The sequence below is a fragment of the Dendrobates tinctorius genome, unplaced genomic scaffold (assembly GCF_039654945.1).
Source record: "Dendrobates tinctorius isolate UK_male_01 unplaced genomic scaffold, ASM3965494v1 ptg000034l, whole genome shotgun sequence".
Lineage (NCBI taxonomy): Eukaryota > Metazoa > Chordata > Amphibia > Anura > Dendrobatidae > Dendrobates > Dendrobates tinctorius.
Window position 1 is genome coordinate 933386 of NW_027361702.1, and position 22139 is coordinate 955524.

A 22139-nucleotide genomic window follows, 5' to 3' on the forward strand; every position below is an offset into this window, starting at 1 on the left:
ACCTCCGGAACCTCACCATGTCGAGGACCTGGCTTGTCCGGATGGCGACGATAGAACATAGTAACCAGTCGATCAGCATGAATGTCAGAGGCCGGCACCCATGTCCTCTCCTCAGGACCATAGCCACGCCAGTGGACCAGGTACTGTAGAGTGCGACGCACAACCCTAGAGTCCACCACTTTGGACACCTCAAATTCCAACGCGCCATCCACCAAGACGGGAGGTGGTGGCCCGGGGGAACCATCCACCAAACCCACGACCTTCTTTAGCAATGCTAAATGTGAAATACATTATGAATCTTATACACAGCCGGCAACTCCAAACGAAATGCCACGGGGTTGATCACTGCGGAGATTCTAAATGGGCCAATGAACCTGGGACCCAACTTAAGTGACGGTATCTTGAGCTTAATGTTCCTAGTAGATAACCACACCCAATCACCGACACACAGGTCCGGACCTGGCACACGTCTGCAGTCAGCCACCCGTTTGTACCTGGAACCCACCTTCAACAAGCGCTGCTTGACTCTCCTCAAATGCCAATTTGATGGCCAATAATTCCCTGTTGCCAATATCATAATTACGCTCCGCAGGCGACAGCTTCTTAGAGAAGAAGGCACACGGATGCAACTTGGCCCAAGAAGGGCCCTGAGACAGTACAGCCCCCACTCCAACCTCCGACGCATCCACCTCCACGACAAACGGTAAGGAGACATCGGGCTGCACCAGAATGGGCGCTGAGGCAAAACTATTCTTGAGGAATTCAAACGCCTGTATCGCAGGCTCAGACCAGTCAGAAAAGTCGGTACCCTTCTTAGTCATGTCAGTCAGTGGTTTGGCAATCATAGAGAAGTTCTTAATAAATTTCCTATAGTAATTGGAGAAGCCAAGAAATCGCTGAAGCGCCTTAAGATTATCAGGCCGATCCCAATGTAGTACCGCCTGCACCTTTGCGGTGTCCATCTTAAAACCTGAGGCGGAGATTATATAACCCAAGAACGGTAGCTCCTGTACGAAAAACACACATTTTTCAAGCTTGACATAGAGCCTGTTCTCTCTGAGCAACTGCAGAACCTGTCTAACATGCTCTATATGTGTATCATGGTCGCGAGAGAAAATGAGAATGTCGTCAAGATAAATTATAACGAACCTCCCCAACAGCTGAGAGAAGACATCATTGATGAAGTGTTGAAAGACCGCCGGTGCCATAGTCAACCCAAACGGCATTACCAAACTCTCAAAGTGACCCTCAGGGGTATTGAACGCCGTATTCCACTCATCCCCCTGACGGACTCTTATAAGATTGTACGCCCCCCTGAGGTCCAGTTTGGAGAACCACCTGGCACCAACCACTTGGTTGAATAAATCGGGTATAAGTGGCATAGGGTAAGGATCACGGACCGTAATCTGGTTGAGTTCTCTGAAATCCAGACACGGGCGTAAACCGCCATCCTTCTTTTTAACAAAGAAGAAGCCAGCAGCCAGAGGAGAAGAGGAAGGTCTAATATGACCCTTGCTCAGGCTATCCGCAATGTATTCCTTGAGAGCTAGCCTCTCGGGACCTGAGATATTAAACATTCTAGCTTTAGGTAACTTGGCCCCTGGTTTCAACCTAATAGCACAGTCATAGGGGCGATGCGGTGGTAGTTCTGAACAACCCTTCTCAGAAAATACATCCGCATAGTCCAGCAACGGCTCCGGGATACTGGGGGTCAAAGCGGAAATACATGTAGCCAGGCACCTCTCCTGACACTCCCTGCTCCACTGAATTATGTCCTGGGTCTTCCAATCAATAACAGGATTATGCATTGACAACCATGGAAAGCCCAGAACCATCTGAGCCGGTAAGTTACTAAGCACCTTACAAGTTACCCGCTCTGAGTGTAATACTCCGATGTGGAGTTGTATATCCAACACACACTCTGTGATCTCCCCTTGAGACAACGGGGAAGCATTGATGGTAACCACCCGGATGGGGTTCGGCAATTTCTCCACCGGAAATCCCGCTGTATGCGCGAACCTCTCATCAATGAGATTGGCAGCTGAGCCACTATCAATAAATACTGTAATAGAGAGCATTTGCCCCCCAAGTACCACCCTAGCAGGGAGCATACAGTGGGAAACCATGACGGAGGATACACAAAGGCTCAGACTAGACTCCTCCAAACCCTCTGAGCCTATCAGTTTTCCGCCGGCGCGCCCTTCTTAGGTACCAGGGGGCAAGCGTTAATAAAATGTCCTCCTTTGCCACAAAAAAAACAGAGCCCCTGCCTTCTGTGCCAAGGACGTTTAGGCTTGTTACTCGGTGACTGTGCTATACCAGCGATCTGCATGGGTTCCACGGATTCACCCGCGGCAACCTCACCGACCACTCCCCCACCTCCCGGAGGCAACGAAACCAGCGCCCCCTGACGGAGACGTCGGTCTATGCGTACTACAAGTGCCATCGCAGCCTCCAGAGAGGCGGGAGTCTCGTACATTAGGAGAGTCTGTTTAACCCTTCTAGAAACCCCATGCAAAAATTGACTTCTAAGCGCAGGGTCATTCCACTGCGTGTCCACCGCCCAGCGCCGGAATTCCGTGCAGTAATCCTCAGCTGGTCGATCACCCTGTAGCAGTGAGCGTATCTTAGACTCTGCTAAGTTTAATCTATCCGGATCGTCATAGATCAAACCCAGAGCAGAGAAAAAAAAATCTACAGATTCAAATGCCGGTGAGTCTGAAGGGAGTGAAAAGGCCCAGGCCTGTGGGTCACCACTCAGCAAAGAAATCACCAAGCCCACGCGTTGAGCCTCATTACCTGAGGAATGTGGACGCATACGGAAATACAATTTGCATGATTCACGAAACACTGTGAACTTACCACGATCACCAGCAAATCGTTCAGGAAGGGGAAACTTGGGCTCAGCTGCCCTGGCTGCAGCCTCAGCAGGTACTGCAGGAGCTGACAGACCTTGTTGCTGGACCGCCCCCCTGAGTTCAGTGACCTGTATGGATAGAGCCTCCAGCTGCTTGGTTAGGAAAAGTATAGGATCCATAGTAAGTAACCCCTATATTCCCTACCCTTTTTTTTTTTTTTTTTTTTCTCTCACTTTATTATTTGGGCCGACTATAATGTCATGGTATGCCTAGGTTACTTTAGGCAAAAACCCCGGGACCCCTGCGATGTCCCTCAGACTAGGGGAACCCTGTCTGTCCCTCTACCCAGGGTTTACACTGAAGGTGTGCCTGCCTGAGCCTCCACCCTGTCCCTGTCTCCTGTCCAGCCCTAAGCTGAACCCACCTCCCTCCACCCAGTGAGGGGACCAGACACCAGACCCCACAAATACGTATGGACAGGGGTAAAAGAAACACCACACAGTTAATACACAAGGGAATACAATAATGTGCAAGGGCAACCAAATATATATATAACAGATTGGAGAAAGAACCACTGAGGGATATACTGCACCAGATATCAGACGCTCCAACACCACCACTGCTGACCGGTATTGCTAGCTCTAGGCTAAAGCTATAGTCGGCGACGCCCATAGTCAGGACGAACTATTTAAAGACCAAGGGCGTGGCCCAGCCCTCAGCCAGCATGACAACCTGGTTAACCCTATCCCGACTGGAACAGAATACCCAACAGGGTATTACCGCTGTCTGCCGGACACCCTGGTGTGAACAGTGTCCGACATGACACTGAGATAATAGTTCAGCCTCCTAAAATCTCTAGGGAGGATCAAATTCTCCCCAATACTATATACACCTTGTACCTTGTCATACACCAGACAATTTCAGCCTTTTACATTGAGGTGTAATCTATAGTGGGCCTGAGATAATAGTTCAGCCTCCTAAAATCTCTAGGGAGCTTCCAATTCTCCCCAATACTATATACACACGTTGTGCCTGGTCATACACCTGCCTATTTCAGCCTGTTAAATTGAGGTGTAATCTATAGTGGGCCTGAGATAATAGTTCAGCCTCCTAAAATCTCTAGGGAGCTTCCAATTCTCCCCAATTGGAGCGCCCCCAGGGTCTCGCCAGGTCGGCGGGGTACTTGGAGCCGGGCCCGGTGGATTTCAATGGGAGTTGTCACGGTAACTATGACCCGGTCCGTGGCCCTGGGCGTCCATTGTAAAAAGGGGGATTGTGTTGAGTGTGCGGATGATGATTAAAGTTTATTAGTGAATGATTTGTGACGCCACCTGTGGTGTTCGGCAATGAAGATGTTAAGCCGACGCTACAGACAGATCCTCCGGGACAGATGGTGTGGTGCAGCAATGATGGTGTAGACCTCCACAGGCAGGGCTGGAGTCCCAGGGCAATGTAGATGGAGAGATAGTGAGGAGAGGAGCGTGGTATGGTGTCAAGCACAGAGATGTAGCAGTGCTAAGCGGGTTGGTGCAGGAATAAGCGGAGGACACCAGGGCATGTAGTTCCAAAGCTTTACTCACAGTCTGTTGTGCATACAGGTGCCCGCCTCGGTGCCGTGTCCTCCAGGTCAGGGGCTCAGCCAACCTCCAGGCAAGAAGTACTCCGTTCCAACACTCCGCCAACATAAGTGCCTTTTCTGAATGTCTTCCGTTTGCGCCTGTAGTGAAGTACTCTCAGTACTGAGTTACACTGGAGTTCCTCCTGTCAGATGTTCCTAAGAACTCTACTTGTACGGCAGACAGCTGTAGCCTGCTTCGGGGACTCCTTGTTACTAACTCCCGGCTCACTCTCGTTGCTGTTGTGCCCCCAAGTCTTGTGTGGGAATAAAGTGGTGACAACTTCTATTCCTCCGGTGTCTGCTGCAGGACCATTAGTATCCATACAACATTGGGGACCGGACCCCGGCCATGCGCTGTGAACTTGGGAAGGGTTGTGTCCTAACCCTAATCCTTAGTCCTCCTCTCCTTACGTTCCGTACTAATCCTTCTTTCTTATGGAGAGAGTCAGGCTTCCCATCAATGTCTCTTTCCTGTGCCAGCAGACCCAGGTCACTGAGGTCAGCTGCAGCACTTCCTTCATCCATCCCACTCAGGGGATTATCACTCTTCCACTGACTCTGTCAGACTGACTAAATCCTACGCTCTTCCCGCTCTTTTGGTACCAACTAACTCCACCCGCCTCCCAGCACGCTTCGTGTTCCAAGCAGGGAGCCACCAAAGGGTGCTTTGCTACACTACTATGTTGTGTGGGATGCAGGTTTTGGAGTGTGGTCAGGAGTCTCCACCTTACCTGAATGGTGGGGTACCACACCTCAGGAGGAGATGCAGTACCTCTGTGGCGACTGAACCCTCAGGGGGGCCACACAATACTATATACACACCTTGGGCCTGGTCATACACCTGCCTATTTCAGCCTGTTAAATTGAGGTGTAATCTATAGTTGGCCTGAAATAATAGTTCAGCCTCCTAAAATGTCTAGGGAGCTTCCAATTCTCCCCAATACTATATACACCTTGTACCTTGTTTTACAGTACCATATAGCAGGTGGTATTTTGGGTACATTTTTCCAAAAATGTGGAAGTATGCTGGAAGAGGACGTGGAAGTGGGCGTGGGTTGCCAGCTGGTACTGATGGTGATGGGGGTGGTGGTGCATCTGCTGGTAGTGGCAAAAGCACAATAGCACCTAAGGCAGGAGGTGTTGAGCCTGCATCATCGTCTGGCTCCACAAGGCCTCGAAGGCTCCCTTTTCTGGGAGTAGGCAAACCCCTTTTAAAGCTGGAGCTTCAGCAACAAGTTTTGGCTTACATTGCTGACACAGCCTCCATCTCTATCGCCTCCTCTTCTGAAGTTTCAAAAAATAAAGGCACTGAGTCGTCAGTGGAGGCTCCTGGTCAGGAACAACACCTTTCCTTGTGTCCTTCACCCCTACCAAAATTGAAGGATGCGGCAGGCCACAATACAGATTACTCCATGGAGCTCTTTTCACATACCATGCCTGGGTTAGCAAGTCAAATCATGAATTCCCCAGTCCAAGATGAATCGGACATGGAGTGCACTGATGCACAGCCACTGCTAGATTTTTCTGCTGGTACATTGTCCTCGCAGTGTACTGAGCCAAAATCTGACCCTGATGAAACTCAGGTGCCCCTTCCCGCATACTATACCAACTTACACGGTGACACAGAGGAAGGTGCACATGAAATTGAAGACGAGGTGATGGATGACCCAGTTGTTGACCCAGATTGGCATCCATTGGGGGAAGAGGGTGCCGCTGCCAATAGCTCAGAAGATGAGGAGGAGGATCTGCAGCAGGCATCGACATCGCAATAGCTGTTATCTGGCAGGCCCGTAGCAGTCCAAAAACGGTTTACAAAGACCCAAAAAGTTGCAGGACAGCTTGGCCAGACGGTCAAATTAGCACAGCGTGAAAGGCCTCAAAATGTCTTCCATAGTAGGAAGAGTGCAGTGTGGCACTTTTTTGAACAAAATCCTAATGATCAGGCAAAGGTTATCTGTAAGAAGTGCGCAAAGACCTTTAGCCGAGGGAAAAATCTGAGAAATTTGAATACCCGTTGCATGCTTAGACATTTAACCACCATGCACTTGCAAGAGTGGACGGACTACCAAACCTCACGTACCACATGTGCACCTGCCCAAATGAAGGTAGTCAGCAATGCTACATCGCTTCCCTCACTGTAAGCCCACCGGTTAGCACACCACCAGCAGCAAATGTAGAGGTGTCGTCGCAAGGCCAAAGCAGTCAGGGAATCACAATGTTATTGCTACGAAAGACTGAATCTAGGCCATCAGCAAGATCACCAACACCATCACCAACCCTTTCTCAGTCCGCCATGTCCACCGCTAGTTCCACCATATGCAGCTCTCAAGTCCAGTTCACCCTACCAGAGACTCTCAGTAGGACAAGAAAATACTCATCCTCTCATCCGCGTACACAGTGTTTGAATGCCCACATTGCCAAACTAATCTCGTTAGAGATGATGCACTACCGGTTGGTTGAAAGTGAAGCTTTCCGCGAGCTCATGGCCTACGCAGTACCACGCTATGACCTACCCAGTCGGCACTTATTTTCTCGAAAAGCCATCCCAGCCCTCCACCTGCATGTGAAAGACCACATTGTACATGCAATCAAGCAATCACTGAGTGGAAAGGTGCATCTCACAACAGATGCATGGTCCAGTATGCATGGCCAGGGCCGTTAAGTGTCCATCACTGCGCACTGGGTTAATGTGGTGGATGCAGGGTCCACAGGGGACAGCGGTGGTGGGACAGTGCTGCCTAGCTCACGATATAGGAAACAGTTGGCTGTAGGCGTTCGACCCTCCTCCTCGTCCTCCAGAAGCGAAAGCTCATCCACAGAGCGCAGTCGCACGAGCACTCCATCCGCAGCTGCCAGTGTTGCACACGAGGTGTCCCACTATCGAACAGCTAGTGGTAAGCGTCAGCAGGCTGTGTTGAGGATGTGTTTTGGGCGACAACAAGCACACCGCGGAGGTACTGGCCGACTACTTGCAGCAACAAACTGAGTCATGGCTGGACAGTCTACATCTTGAGGCAGGCAAGGTAGTTAGTGATAATGGCTGGAATTTTGTGGCAGCCATAGCCCTTTGAAAACTCAAACATACCTTGCCTGGCTCACACCTTGAACCTGGTGGTGCAGTGCTTCCTCAATAATTATCTGGAGTTAACAGCCCTGCTCCATAAGGTGCGAAGACTGTGCTCGCACATCCGTCGGTCACCCGTACACTCCAGTCATATGCAGAAGCTGCAGCGATTGCTCCACCTTCCCAAGCACCGCCTAATTTTCGATGTTGTAACAAGATGGGACTCCACCCTGCACATGGTTCAGAAGCTGTGTGATCAGAGGCAGGCTGTAATGCATTTGTGGGAGGATACATGGGCAGGCAGTTTGAGGGCAGACATGGAGTTGTCTGGTGTGCAGTGGTCGAAGCTGAAAGACCGCTGTAAAGTCCTTCAGTGTTTTGAGGAATGCACACGGCTGGTAAGCGCAGACGATGCCATCATAAGCATGAGCATCCCACTTATGCGTCTGCTCATGCAAACTTTGACGCACATTAAGGAGCAGGCATCTGCAGCCGAGGAGGAAGAGGAGGAGAGAAGCCTTGATGACAGTCAGCCATTGTCTCCTCAGGGAACTCTCCTGGATGAGGTGGAGTAAGAAGAGGAAGAGGAGGAGGAGGATGAAGGGGATGATTATTTTGGGGAGGAGGATGCTTCTCAGAGGGCAAGAGAAAATGTTGGCGTGGCAAGGTCAGGTGCAGGGTTTGTGCGTGACTGGAGGGATGTTGATTTGCCAGAAAGGGCTCCTCCACCCAGCACTCGCAGTGCATCATTGACACCTGGAACATTGGCCCACATGTGTGATTATGCCTTGCAGATCCTAAAAAGGAACCCCCGCATTGCCAAAATGATGAACGATGATGACTACTGGTTGGCCAGCATCCTGGATCCACGCTATAAAGGCAAATTCCAAAACATCATGCCACAGGAGAACCTAGAGCTAATATTGGCTAACAAACAAGCAACTCGGGTAAACCGTTTGTTTGAGGCATTCCCAGCACACAGCGGCGGTGATGATTCTGCCACAAGCCGTAGGGGGCAACATGGAAGAGGTGTTCGTGGTGCACACAGCTGAAGTGGCGTTGGACACAGGGGTTTCATGACCATGTTGTGGACTGATTTTTAAAGTACTGCTCACATGACTGGTAATACTGCATCGATTGAAAGTGACAGGAGACAGCAGTTCTCAACTATGGTTACAAACTACTTCTCCCATATCGATGTTCTCCCTCACAGGTCATTCCCCTTTGACTATTGGGCCTGTAAACTGGACTCCTGGCCTGAATTGGCACAATATGCCTTACAGGAGCTTGCTTGCCCTGCTGCTAGTGTGCTATCCGAAAGAGTCTTCAGTGCAGCTGGATCAATCCTGACAGAAAATAGGACCAGTCTGTTGACCCAAAATGTTGATGATCTAACCTTCATTAAAATGAACCATGCATGGGTTTCAAAGGATTTTGTCCCACCTTCCCCTGCTGACACGTAGGTTGCCAGAAAAATGGCTCGCTTTTGTGCACCTCTTCCTCGGACTTCTCCAATTCCTCCATTTGCAGCTGCTGAATGTCCAACATCAACATATGCCATTTTTCAACCTCCCTAACTGGGCTGCCTCCCCCCCCAGAGCCGGGATCACCACCTGGCGCACGCACCCATGCAAGTGCCGTTGCCCTGGACAGGTGGGTGGGCCCACTCTTGGGCGACGGCACTGGCACAGGGTCCCTCATAGTACAATCAAGTGTCTCTGACGGCGGGGGTGCACACCCGCCGTCAGACACACTGGTGTATTATGAGGGGCCCTGTGCCAGTACCGCCGCCCACGAGTGGGCCCCCCTGCTTACTCAGGGCCCCAGCACTTGCAATACTTACCTCTCCCTGCTCCACTGCTGTGTAGTCTGGGCTGTTAAATCCTTCACTGGGACTGGCAATACAAATTTGGTGAACTGATAGATCATGGTTAAGACGTAGCTCTGCCATGTCCTGCTGGGCTCTATCTTCAGATGATCAATGGCTTCCATTTGTTATGGACATCGACTCACAATGAGATGCAGTGGTGGTTTATCATCAGCTTTCACGGTTTTCCTACTCACAGACTTGTGACATTCCTACCCACATTTTTAAATGTGTCCTCTCATGCCAATCCAATAGAATCACCTACGGCCTGTGGCTTCTGTCTTTTGCACTCCAAAGTTACCTGACAGACCATGATAGGCAGTGAGGACAATGTCTACATCTCTCCCTGTGATCACAATTTGATGGAGATAAATAATGGTGATGGGATCCACGGTACTGCGATAGAGCAAACCTTTCTTCACAAGAACTGTTTTCGCTGTCTCCACAGACAAAGTAATTGAGGGTCAACATCGCCTCTGAGAATTCTCCTGGGAGTTTTTCCCGTGATTATTAATTCCGAAATTTCTGCAATCACTCGAGTTACAGACTTGTATCCATCTCGTTTCCTCTTGCGGAGAGTCTGGACTCTCTTACCGAGACTGAAATATATATGAAGATTGAAAAATACCCCAACAGTGTATACTGGTGTACGCTTCGAATACATTACCCTTTTTCTACTTTTTAGATTCTTGTCAAATCGTACTGAGGCTGTGAGTGTCTTTGTCGGACACCGGAAATATACGTGGAGATTTTTAATGTTTAAACAATGCTATATATATCAGGTATCCAGTGATACTGTACCCTTTCTCAACTTTCTACAATCTTGTCGAATCCATAATGGGCCTGAGACCATCTGAGTCTGCCTCATGATATATAGACATAGATTTTTAATGTGTAAACTATGCTATGTATACCTGTTATCCGGTGATACTGTACCTTTTCTCAACTTTCTACAATCTTGTCGAATCTATACTGGGCCTGAGACCGTCTGAGTCTGCCTCCTGATTAGAGATGAGCGTTGTTCAAGTCAACCTGTTCGCCAAGTTCAAATTCAAGCTGTTTTGGGTGGTGTTCGAGCCGTTCGTTGAACTCGAACACTTTGCTTAAAATTCAGCTGTTCTAGGTTCCGTTCGAGAACGGTTCGTTCACCAAAAGCGTAACTTTATTTTCACATTAATAATGGTTTTCAATGTTAATAGAAAGTTTAATGGCATAGTAGCAGTGTCTAGTAGCCAGCGGTGTAGTGCACCTGTCAAGGAGCTACACCGTGTGTGTTTCTAATAATTTTTTACCGCATCTTGTCCAGTAAATCCTTTTGGGCCTTGTAGCACTGTCTGCTACTCAGCTGAGGAGCCCACCCCTGAACCTAGCTATGCTGCCTGTTTATGAAAGAACTAGTTTTTGACTGCATTAAGCCCAGTTAATACTTTGGGCCTAGTTACTGTGTCTGCTACTCAGCAGAGGAGCCCACCCGTGAACCAAGCTGTGCCGCCTGTTTATGTAAGAACCATTTTTTAACTCCATTTAGTCCAGTGAATTCTTTGGGCCTAGTACCTGTGTCTACTGCTCAGCAGAGGAGCCCACCCGTGAACCTAGCTATGCCGCCTGTTTATGTAAGCACTGTCTGCTACTCAGCAGAGTTCCCCACCCGTGAACCAAGCTATGCTGCCTGTTTATGTAAGAACTGTGTGCTACTCAGCAGAGGAGCCCAGCTGTTAAGCAAGCTACAGCACCTGTGGTTTGGGCACATTATTTTTTCACATTCCTTCTGGAATGCCGGTTAGGCCTAATTCCGGAATTCCGGTTGACCTGCACTTCCTGAGAAATCCTCGTTCGCGGGGAAGAATTGGAATCCCAGATCTCCATCACTAACGGGGTTCATCAGGTTATCCTCACCTGTAAGCGACACACGCTGGTCCTTTCAGTGTAGCGCGCCTGCAGCCCGGACATGTAAGGGCATGACAATCAATCAATCAATCTATCAAATTTATTATCGCCAAGTACATATTACATATATACAAGGAATTCTTTGTGGCAAAGAGGCAACATAATATATAACAACAGATACAACAAGTAACATCTAACAAGACAGATACAGTATATAGTCTACACATGATGATTTAATTGTTGAACAGAGAGTGGATAGAAGCTGTTCATATGGCGGTTGGTGCTGCATTTGGGGACTCTGAAGCGACGTCCTGAAGGGAGTAGTTGGAATGAGGAGTGTCCCGGGTGAGAGGGATCGGATGAAATTTTCAATGCGTGGGATCGAATACTCTTATCATAAAGATCCTGGATTTTAGGCAGGGGGGAACCTATAATTCTCTCTGCTGTTCTGAAAGTCCTTTGTAAGCGGAGTTTGTCATGCGCAGTGGCTCCCCCATACCAGACTATCAGAGAGGAACAAATCACAGATCTGATGACAGCACTAAAGAATAAAATCAGCAGATTCTTAGACAAACCATATCTTTTCAGCTGACGCAGGAAGAACATCCTCTGTTGTGCTTTTCTTATAACAGCATCCACATTTTTCCCCCATTTAAGATCATGAGAGATGATAACACCTGTAATATCCACACGTTATGAAGAATTCAAGGTATTAAACTTTAGATATGTTTTATTCTTCGTCCTCCAGCACACAGCATAACAGTTGCATTCCCATGCTACCCAGAAGTGAAACTGAAACTTCCCTTCTCATCCCTCTTGTCTCCACCCCCCAAGTCCCATAAGTCTGGCTTGCTTAAAGAGACAGATCTAATTATTATACATTACATCATCCCCCTTTTTTTTTTTTTTATAAATAACCCATATTACTGATAAATGCAACAACATGAAAACGTCCAAAGAAATCATATGTCCGTTTTGTCTTATTTGTTCAATTCCAAAACCAGAGAAAACAAACAAAAAACAAAACAAAACAAAACTGTAATTACACTTCTTCAATAAGCCTCGATGGAGCTCTTCTCTCTCGTGTAGGATAACGTCTGGGCTCATTGAGAGGGTTCATTATTGATGGACCAGCTACCTCTTGTTGGTCCTCTCCACCATCGGATACCAAATCTTCCACCAAAGAGAGTTCATTGTCATCATTCTGCGGTATGACTTTAAAATATGAAGAATTTTGCGTTATGGAGTGTCCATCTCGTTCAGCTGTGATCATGCTGCCTTTCCTTTTAGTAACATAATATTTTGCAGGACCATATACAGGTGAGGTCTTGTTGGTTGGTCTTTGACGTACCACCACGACATCCCCTCTTTCGATGGCACTTGACTGTGTCCTTCGCCTTCTGTCTGCATAACGTTTCATGGCTTCTAGGAAATTCTCAAATCTGTTTAGCCATTTTCTCCAGTTATGGGAGAGATTAATAACATCAGTCATATCAAATTGTGGGAATGTGTGCAAGTAGTCAGCCATGATAGAGTCTCTCAGTGGTGCTGGCGTGTGAAGCGGTAAAATATAGTCTCTACTCACAGCAGTAGGTGATTATATCCCATCCTCGTCGCCAGTTGTAATATCCGCACGTTATGAAGAATTCAAGGTATTAAACTTTAGATATGTTTTATTCTTCGTCCTCCAGCACACAGCATAACAGTTGCATTCCCATGCTACCCAGAAGTGAAACTGAAACTTCCCTTCTCATCCCTCTTGTCTCCACCCCCCAAGTCCCATAAGTCTGGCTTGCTTAAAGAGACAGATCTAATTATTATACATTACAACACCAAGGAATTTGGTCTCTGTGACCCTAAGAACCACTTCGTCATGGATGTAGATTGGAAGTATCTCATGTTGATCTTTCCTAAAATCCACAACCATCTCAGCAGTTTTTTTAGTGTTGAGTACAAGATTATTGGCTTTACACCAGTCACATATTCTTTTCACCTCACTCCGATACAAGTCTTCAGCATTTCCCCTGATGAGACCAATCAGTGTCATATCATCGGCAAATTTCAAGATTTTTACTGAGTCTGCTGAAGAGATGCAATCATTCGTATAGAGAGAAAACAGTAACGGGGACAAAACACACCCCTGAGGTGCCCCGATGTTTGTGACCAAGGTGTCCGAAGTGAATGGTCCAACTTTTACACTCTGTATCCTGGCTGTCAGGAAGTTATAAATCCACAAGCATAAGTTGAGAGGGACTCCAAGAGCTACCATTTTCTTATGAAGTAAATTCGGATCAATGGTATTGAACGCTGAGCTAAAGTCCATGAAAAGAATCCGGACATATGAGTGCAGTTCATCTGTATGATCCAAAATGTACTTCAGTGCCAGATTGACAGTGTCGTTTGCCGAACGATTCTCCTTATAGGCAAACTGAAGCGGGTCCCATAGCTTCTGCGTGACTTTTATCAGGTGGGACATCATAATTCTTTCGAAGACTTTCATAGCTACAGATGTGAGTGCTACTGGTCTATAGTCGTTCAACTCAGAGGATTCCACTTTCTTGGGGACAGGGATAATTGTGGAACTTTTCCAACACTGAGGTACAACGCACTCTTTCAGTGACACATTGTATATATGTCAGTATAGGGGCAAGCTGGGTAGCACATACTTTCAGACACATTGGAGATACACCATCAGGGCCAGGTGCCTTTTTGACCTTAAGTCCCTTCAGGATGCGTATCACCTCTGCCTCGGAGATCACTACTTGGGTGTTGCGCAATGAATGATCTTTATATGAACAGACTGAGGAGCTTAGAGTTGAATAGCCACTGTGTGTAGAGCTTGCCTCAAATCTGCAGTAGAATTCATTTAACTCTGCTGCCAGACTTCTGCTGGGGTTCACTATAGTGGGGTGGCTTTTATAATTGGTGACCGCTCTTAATCCTCTCCATGCAGATCTAGTATCTTTTGATGAGAACCTTTCCTCCAGAATCTTTGCATACTCGTGTTTGGCTAACTTGATCTCTTTAGATAGCGAGTTCCTAAGTTTCTTGAATTCAGTAATATCGCCTGCTTTATAAGCCTCCTCTTTTCTCTTACGGATCAACCTGACTTTATTTGTAAACCACGGCTTGTTGTTTCCCCGAAAGTGGACAGATTTGGATGGAATAAACGTGTCTTCACAAAAACGGATATATGAGGACACTGCATCAACCCATTCATCCAGACCCGAGCATGTTTCCTGGAATACCTCCCAGTCCGTGCATTCAAAGCATGCTTGTAGTTGCAATTTTGCCTCCTCAGACCATGTCTTCTTTGTATAAACTGTAGGTTTGGATGTTTTCAACCTTTGCCTGTAGGCTGGATTTAAATGAATTAGACAATGATCTGAAAAGCCCACTGCTGCTCTCCTCACTGCCCTGTAGGCCCCTTTTATGACTGTATAGCAGTGATCAAGCGTATTGTTCTCTCTTGTGAAGCAGTTTATATGTTGAGTAAATTTGGGGAGATCCAGGTTGAGTTTTCCTTTGTTAAAGTCCCCCAATACGATCACAAATGCTTCTGGAGATCCTTTCTCCCATTCTGATATTTTGCAAGCTAATTCACCAATAGCAGCTTTAACAGAAGCTTGAGGGGGAATATATACTGCAACCAGAACCATAGATGAAAACTCTCTTGGAGAGTAAAATGGTCTACAATTGAGTGCAAGGTACTCTAGATCTTGAGAGCAACCTTTTCCCAGTATGTTAACATCACAGCACCAACTAGTGTTGATGTAGAGACATACCCCTCCCCCCCTTTGTTTACCTGAAGCTACACAATCACGGTCAGCTCTGTAGATAACAAAACCAGGTAGATCCAGACTGCAATCAGGGATGGTCTCATTCAACCAGGTCTCAGTAAAACAAAGAGCAGCTGAATTGGCCATATCAGATCTCATGTTACAAAGTAAGCTCAGATCCTCCGTTTTGCAGTCAGGTGGGCAGGACAGATCTAAGCTCTCTCCACACGGATCCGGCGGGCTAGCTGGATATCTTTGGGCATGATGGTGACCCTCTTAGCATGGATCGCGCACAGATTTGTGTCCTCAAACAGCCCCACCAGATAAGCCTCACTGGCCTTCTGCAGGGCCATGACAGCGGAGCTCTGGAAGCGGAGATCAGTCTTGAAGTCCTGGGCGATTTCTCTCACCAGGTGCTGGAAGGGAAGCTTACGGATCAGCAGCTCGGTGGACTTCTGGTAGCGGCGGATCTCACGGAGAGCAACTGTCCCTGGCCGGTATCTGTGCGGCTTCTTCACTCCGCCCGTGGCGGGAGCGCTTTTCCTGGCTGCTTTAGTGGCCAGCTGCTTGCGGGAAGCTTTCCCTCCGGTGGATTTCCGAGCGGTCTGCTTAGTTCTGGCCATAGCTCTGTATAGAAGAGAACAGAAGAATGGAGGAACAGACAGACCTGTTATTGCTTGATCTCACGTGCCAGAGCCTCGCGTCTCCCTCTAGTAAGCTGGGTGCGGACCACGGGGTCATGCCGGAGTCTCGTTCGTTAACAGAATTAAGCTGACAAATCCCTAGCACAACTAAAAAGGCCATGCACCATCACCCACAGAATCGACTGATTGCAATCTGTCCATCTTTTCCATGGCTGGCATGGTTGAGTTTGCCCGTGTGGAGTCCAATTACGCCACAGGCTCCATTCCTGGTGGTGCCCTTCTGGACATTCTTTTAAGGTTCAGCTTTGCAACCATACTGCCTCCGGAAACCAAACACTTTGCCTTCATGGACGCTGTTCGGAGGGTGGTGGGAATAACGCAGCCCGATCGGCAGTTGGCATAATTTATGGTGGGAAGTCCGACGGTATATGATCCTCTTCGATTTTAGAATTTTAGATTTTTTTTTTTTATTTTAGATTTTTAATCCAGCCTTTCTTGACTTTATAAGTAGAGTTGAGCGACTTTTGGTTTTTTATGGTCGAGTTTCGTTTCATGAAACCCGACTTTTCCAAAAGTCGGGTCGAGCAAGATCGGCCGATTATAGGGAAAAGTCGGGGTCGTCCCGAAACACGAAACCCAATGTAAGTCAATGGGGAATAAAAGTCGGCAGTGAGAGGAGGACAGGAAACACACCTACAGTGCTCATTTGAATGCCAAAAGCATCAATTCTTCTTACTTAAGCTTGTCAACCTTAATTAACTTCATAATACAAGTTACGCACTGAAAAATGGGGGTTATTTGGCTAAAGTTGTGGGGGGGTAGGGCTGGCTCCAGGTTTTCATGTGCCCTGGGCGAAAGAGCGCCCCTTTAACACATAATACCACAACTGATCATGCTCTGATACGGCAGAGAAATAGCGGTATAGTACAATGAAAAATACTTCACTTTTTACATCTCATGACGAGGCCCATCTATTTCTCCATACAGAATCATTGGTCCCATATAATGTTTGAAACAGTATATGATGAGCTCCACATAATGCTACAGTATATGTTGGTCCCCATGGATGAAGCTCCACTGTCTTATGGGCCCAAATAATGCTCCAAACATAATGGGCCCCATTTCTAATGCTCTAGTGTATAATGGGCCCTGTAAATGCTGGTCCAGTGTCTGATGTCCACCTTTGGAATGTTCCAGTGTATGGTGGGCCCCATCTATCATTCTCCAGAGTATAGTGCTCCCCAAAAATTGCTGTCCCAACATTGAAAACAATGAAATAAGTCTCCTCGCTAGGGAATCCCTGTACTAGTCTGGACTCCTCGTCGTCCCCATCTTCCATCTCACTGCACAGTATTTCAACCTTGCAAGTGCTGTGATCCTGAGCAAGCAGGGGGGGCCCACTCATTGGCGACGGCACTGGCACAGGGCCCCTGATAGTACGGTGGTGTGTCTGATGGCGGGTGGGCCGAACCTGCACTTTCATCTGCAGCTTCCTCTTTGTCACCGTGTAAGATGGAACTGTATATGGGAAGGGTAACCTGAGTTTCATCAGGGTCAGATTCAGGCCGGGTAGCGTGCGAGGGGAATGTAGTGGTCTGTGTCATTGTACCAGCAGATTCATCGAGCAGTGGCTGGGCATCAGTGCACTTGTGTCGCCCCCAGGAGTACGGTCGCCACAGTGGCATTACCTTCCTCCTAGGGAGTGTGATGTCATGCTTGGGAGCAACGAAGGATCTCTCTAGCAGGTTAACTGATTGGGCGGCGTTATTCCCACGAGTCATGACCCTCCAAACAGCGTTCATGAAGGCAAAGTGTTTGTTTTACGTGGGCAGTATGGTTGCAAAGCTGAACCTTTAAGGAATGTCCAGAAGGGCACCACCAGGAGTGGAGCCTACGGCGTAATTTGACTCAACACGGGCAACCTCAACCATGCCAGCTACAGAACAGATGCACACATTGCAAGCTTAATTCCGTTAACGAACGAGACTCCGTCATGCCCCGCGGTCCGAGTCCGGCTTACTAGAGGGACACGTGAGGCTCTGGCACATGAGATTGGCCAATAACTGGTGTGTCATGCCCTTACATGTCCGTGGCTGCATGTGCGCTACACTGAAAAGGCCAGTGTTTGTCGCTTACAGGTGCAGATAACCCGCTGAACAACGTTAGTGATGGGGATCACTGATTACAATTATTACTCACGAACGATGATTTCCCAGTAAGTGCAGGTCAACCACAGTTCGGGAATTAGGCCTAACCGTCATTCCTGAAAAAAATGAAAAACTTACGTGTGCAAACCACAGGTGCTGTAGCTTGCTTAACAGCTCGCCAGCCGTTCTCACGCCCAGTATGGGTTACACGTGATTGCACAAAGGTGAGAAAGGGTACCGTATCCCCGGATAACATGTATGGATAGCGTACACATTCAAAAGATATGTCTATACATCAGTAGGCAGGCTCAGACGGTGTTAGGCCCAGTATGGCTTGCACGTGATTGCACAAAGGTGAGAAAGGGTACCGTATCCCCGGATAACATGTATGGATAGCGTACACATTCAAAAGATATGTCTATACATCAGGAGGCAGGCTCAGATGGTGTTAGGCCCAGTATGGCTTGCAAGTGATTGCACAAAGGTGAGAAAGGGTACCGTATCCCCGGATAACATGTATGGATAGCATACACATTCAAAAGATATGTCTATACATCAGGAGGCAGGCTCAGACGGTGTAAGGCCCAGTATGGCTTGCAAGTGATTGCACAAAGGTGAGAAAGGGAACCGTATCCCCGGATAACATGTATGGATAGCGTACACATTCAAAGATATGTCTATACATCAGGAGGCAGGCTCAGACGGTGTTAGGCCCAGTATGGCTTGCACGTGATTGCACAAAGGTGAGAAAGGGTACCGTATCCCCGGATAACATGTATGGATAGCGTACACATTCAAAAGATATGTCTATACATCAGGAGGCAGGCTCAGACGGTGTAAGGCCCAGTATGGCTTGCAAGTGATTGCACAAAGGTGAGAAAGGGTACCGTATCCCCAGATAACATGTATGGATAGCGTACACATTCAAAAGATATGTCTATACATCAGGAGGCAGGCTCAGACGGTGTCAGGCACAGTATGGATTTGACGGCCCAGACTACACAGCGGAGGAGCAGGGAGAGGTAAAGATTGCAAATGCTGAGGCCCTGCCCAAGCAAGGGGGGCCCACTCGAGGGCGTCGGTACTGGCACTGGGCCCCTCATAGTACGGCGGTGTGTCTGACGGCGGGTGTGCACCACCACCGTCAGAGACACTTGATTGCACTATGAGGGACCCTGTGCCAGTGCCCGCGCCCAAGAGTCGGCCTACCCACCTGTCCAGGGCAACGGCACTCGCACGGTGTCGTGCGCTAGGTGGTGACCCCGGCCATGGGGGGGGAGGCAGCACAGTTAGGGAGTTTTAGAAAGTGGCATATGTTGATGTTGGACATTCAGCTGATGCAAAAGGCGAAATAGGTCAAGTCCCAGGAAGAGGTGGACCAAAGCAAGCCATTTTTCTGTCACCCTATGTGTCATCAGGGGAAGGTGGGACAAAATCCTTGGAAACCCATGCATGGTTCATTTTAATGAAGTTTAGATCATCCACATTTTGGGTTGACAGACGGGTCCTTTTTTCTGTCAGGATTGATCCATCTGCACTGAAGACTCTTTCCGATAGCACACTTGCAGTTGGGCAAGCAAGCTCCTGTAAGGCATATTGTGCCAATTCAGGCCAGGTGTCCAGTTTAGCAGCCCAATAGTCAAAGGGGAATGACCTGTGTGGGAGAACATCGATATGGGAGGAAAAGTAGTTTGTAACCATAGTTGACAACTGCTGTCTCCTGTCACTTTCCATCGATGCTGTATTACCAGTTGTGTGAGCGGTACTTGAAAAATCAGTCCACAACATTGTCATGAAACCCCTGTCTCCAACGCCACTTCTGCTGTGTGCACCATGAACACCTCTGCCAAGCTGCCCCCGGCCCGTACGGCTCGTGTGAGAACCATCACCGCTGCTGTGTGCTGGGAATGCCTCAAGCAACCGATTTACCAGAGTTGCTTGTTTATTAGCCAATATTAGGTCAAGGTTCTCCTGTGGCATGATGTTTTGTAATTTGCCTTTATAGCGTGGATCCAGGATGCTGGCCAACCAGTAGTCGTCATCGTTCATCATTTTGGCAATGCGGGGGTCCCTTTTTAGGATCCGCAAGGCATAATCTGACATGTGGGCCAATGTTCCCGGTGTCAATGATGCACTGCGAGTGCTGGTTGGAGGAGCACTTTCTGGCAAATCCACATCCCTCCAGTCACGCACAAACCCTGTACCAGACCTTGCCACGCCAACATTTTCACTTGCCCCACGAGATGCATCCTCCTCCCCTAAGTAATCATCCCCATCATCATCCTCCTCCTCCTCTTCTTCCTCCAACTCGTCCAGGAGAGGTCCATGAGCAGACAATGGCTGAATGTCATCAAGGATTCCCTCCACCTCTTCCTCCTCGTCAACATTGGCTGCAGACGCCTGCTCCTTAAGGTGCGTCAAAGTTTGCATGAGCAGACGCATAAGTGGGATGCTCATGCTTAGGATGGCGTCGTCTGCGCTTACCAGCCGTGTGCATTCCTCAAAACACTGAAGGACTTTACAGAGGTCTTTCAGCTTCGACCACTGCACACCTGTCAACTCCATGTCTGCTCTCAAAGTGCCTGGCCGTGTAGCCTCCCACAAATGCATTATGGCCTGCCTCTGCTCGCACAGCCGCTCCACCATGTGCAGGGTGGAGTTCCACCTTGTTGCAATGTCGATAATGAGGCGGTGGTTGGGAAGGTGGAGCAATCGCTGCAGCTTCTGCATACGAACGGAGTGTACAGGCGACCGGCGGATGTGTGCGCACAGTCTTCGCACCTTATGGAGCAGGGCTGTTAACTCCGGATAATTTTTGAGGAAGCACTGCACCACCAGTTTCAAGGTGTGAGCCAAGCAAGGTATGTGGCTGAGTTTTGAAAGGGCTATGGCTGCCACAAAATTATGGCCGTTATCACTAACTACCTTGCCTGCCTCAAGATGTACACTGCCCAGCCATGACTCAGTTTGTCGCTTCAAGTACTCGGCCAGCACCTCGGCGGTGTGTCTGTCGCCCAAACACATCTGCAACACAGCCTGCTGACGCTTTCCACTAGCTGTTCGATAGGGGGACACCTCGTGTGCAACAGTGGCAGCTGCAGATGGAGTGCTCGTACGACTGCGCTCTGTGGACGAGCTTTCGCTTCTGGAGGAGGAGGAGGAGGGTGGAACGCCTACAGCCAACTGTTTCCTATACCGTGGGCTAGGCAGCACTGTCCCACCACCGCTGTCCCCTGTGGACCCTGCATCCACCACATTAACCCAGTGCGCAGTGATGGACACGTAACGGCCCTGGCCATGCCGACTGGACCATGCATCAGTTGTGAGGTGCACCTTTCCACTCACTGACTGCTTGAGTGCATGGACAATGCGGTCTTTCACATGATGGTGGAGGGCTGGGATGGCTTTGCGAGAGAAGAAGTGGCGACTGGGTAGGTCATAGCGTGGTACTGAATAGGCCATGAGATCGCGGAAAGCTGCGCTTTCCACCAACCGATAGGGCATCATCTCAAACGAGATTAGTTTGGCAATGTGGGCGTTCAAACCCAGTGTACGTGGATGAGAGACTGAGTACTTTCTTGACCTACTCATAGTGTCTGGGAGGGTGAGCTGGACTTGAGAGCTGCATATGGTGGAAGTAGCGGTGGACAGGGCGGACTGAGAGAGGGTTGATGATGGTGATGGAGTTGGTGTTCTTTCTGATGGCCTAGATTCAGTATTTCGTTGATATAACAGTGGGATTCCCTGACTGCTGTGGCCTTGCAACGACACCTCAACATTTGCTGCTGTGCTAACCGGTGGGCTTACAGTGGGGGAAACAATGTAGCGTTGCTGACTACCTTCTTTGTGATCAGTTGCACATGTGGCACTTGAGGTGTGGTGTTGTGTCCACGCTTGCAAGTGCATGCTGGTTAAATGTCTAAGCATGCAACTGGTATTCAAATTTTTCAGATTTTTCCCTCGGCTAAAGGTCTTTGCGCACTTCTTACAGATAACCTTGGCCTGATCATGAGGATTTTGTTCAAAAAAGTGCCACACTGCACTCTTCCTACTTTGGCAGACATTTTGCGGCCTAGCACGCTGTGATGTTTTGACCCTCTGGACAAGCTGTCCAGCAACTCTTTTGATTTTTGAAACCTGTCTTTGGAGTGCTCCGGGCCTGCCAGATAACAGCTGTTGCAATGTTGATGTCTGCTGTGGATGCTCCTCATCTGAGCTATTGGAAGCAGCACCCTCTTCCCCCAATGGATGCCAATCTGGGTCAACAACTGGGTC

General features: G+C 48.5%; 1 protein-coding gene across 1 annotated transcript; it reads right to left on the minus strand.

Moving 5' to 3' along the window:
* Positions 1–15285: 15285 nt before the first annotated feature.
* LOC141087580 (histone H3-like) lies at positions 15286–15696 on the minus strand. Its single transcript, XM_073573180.1, has one exon. It carries the CDS (start codon positions 15694–15696, stop codon positions 15286–15288), a length of 411 nt encoding a protein of 136 aa, XP_073429281.1.
* Positions 15697–22139: the final 6443 nt, after the last annotated feature.

Excerpts from the sequence above, each read along its gene's own strand:
- LOC141087580 (XM_073573180.1), bottom strand. The coding sequence starts at position 15,696 with ATGGCCAGAACTAAGCAGACCGCTCGGAAATCCACCGGAGGGAAAGCT.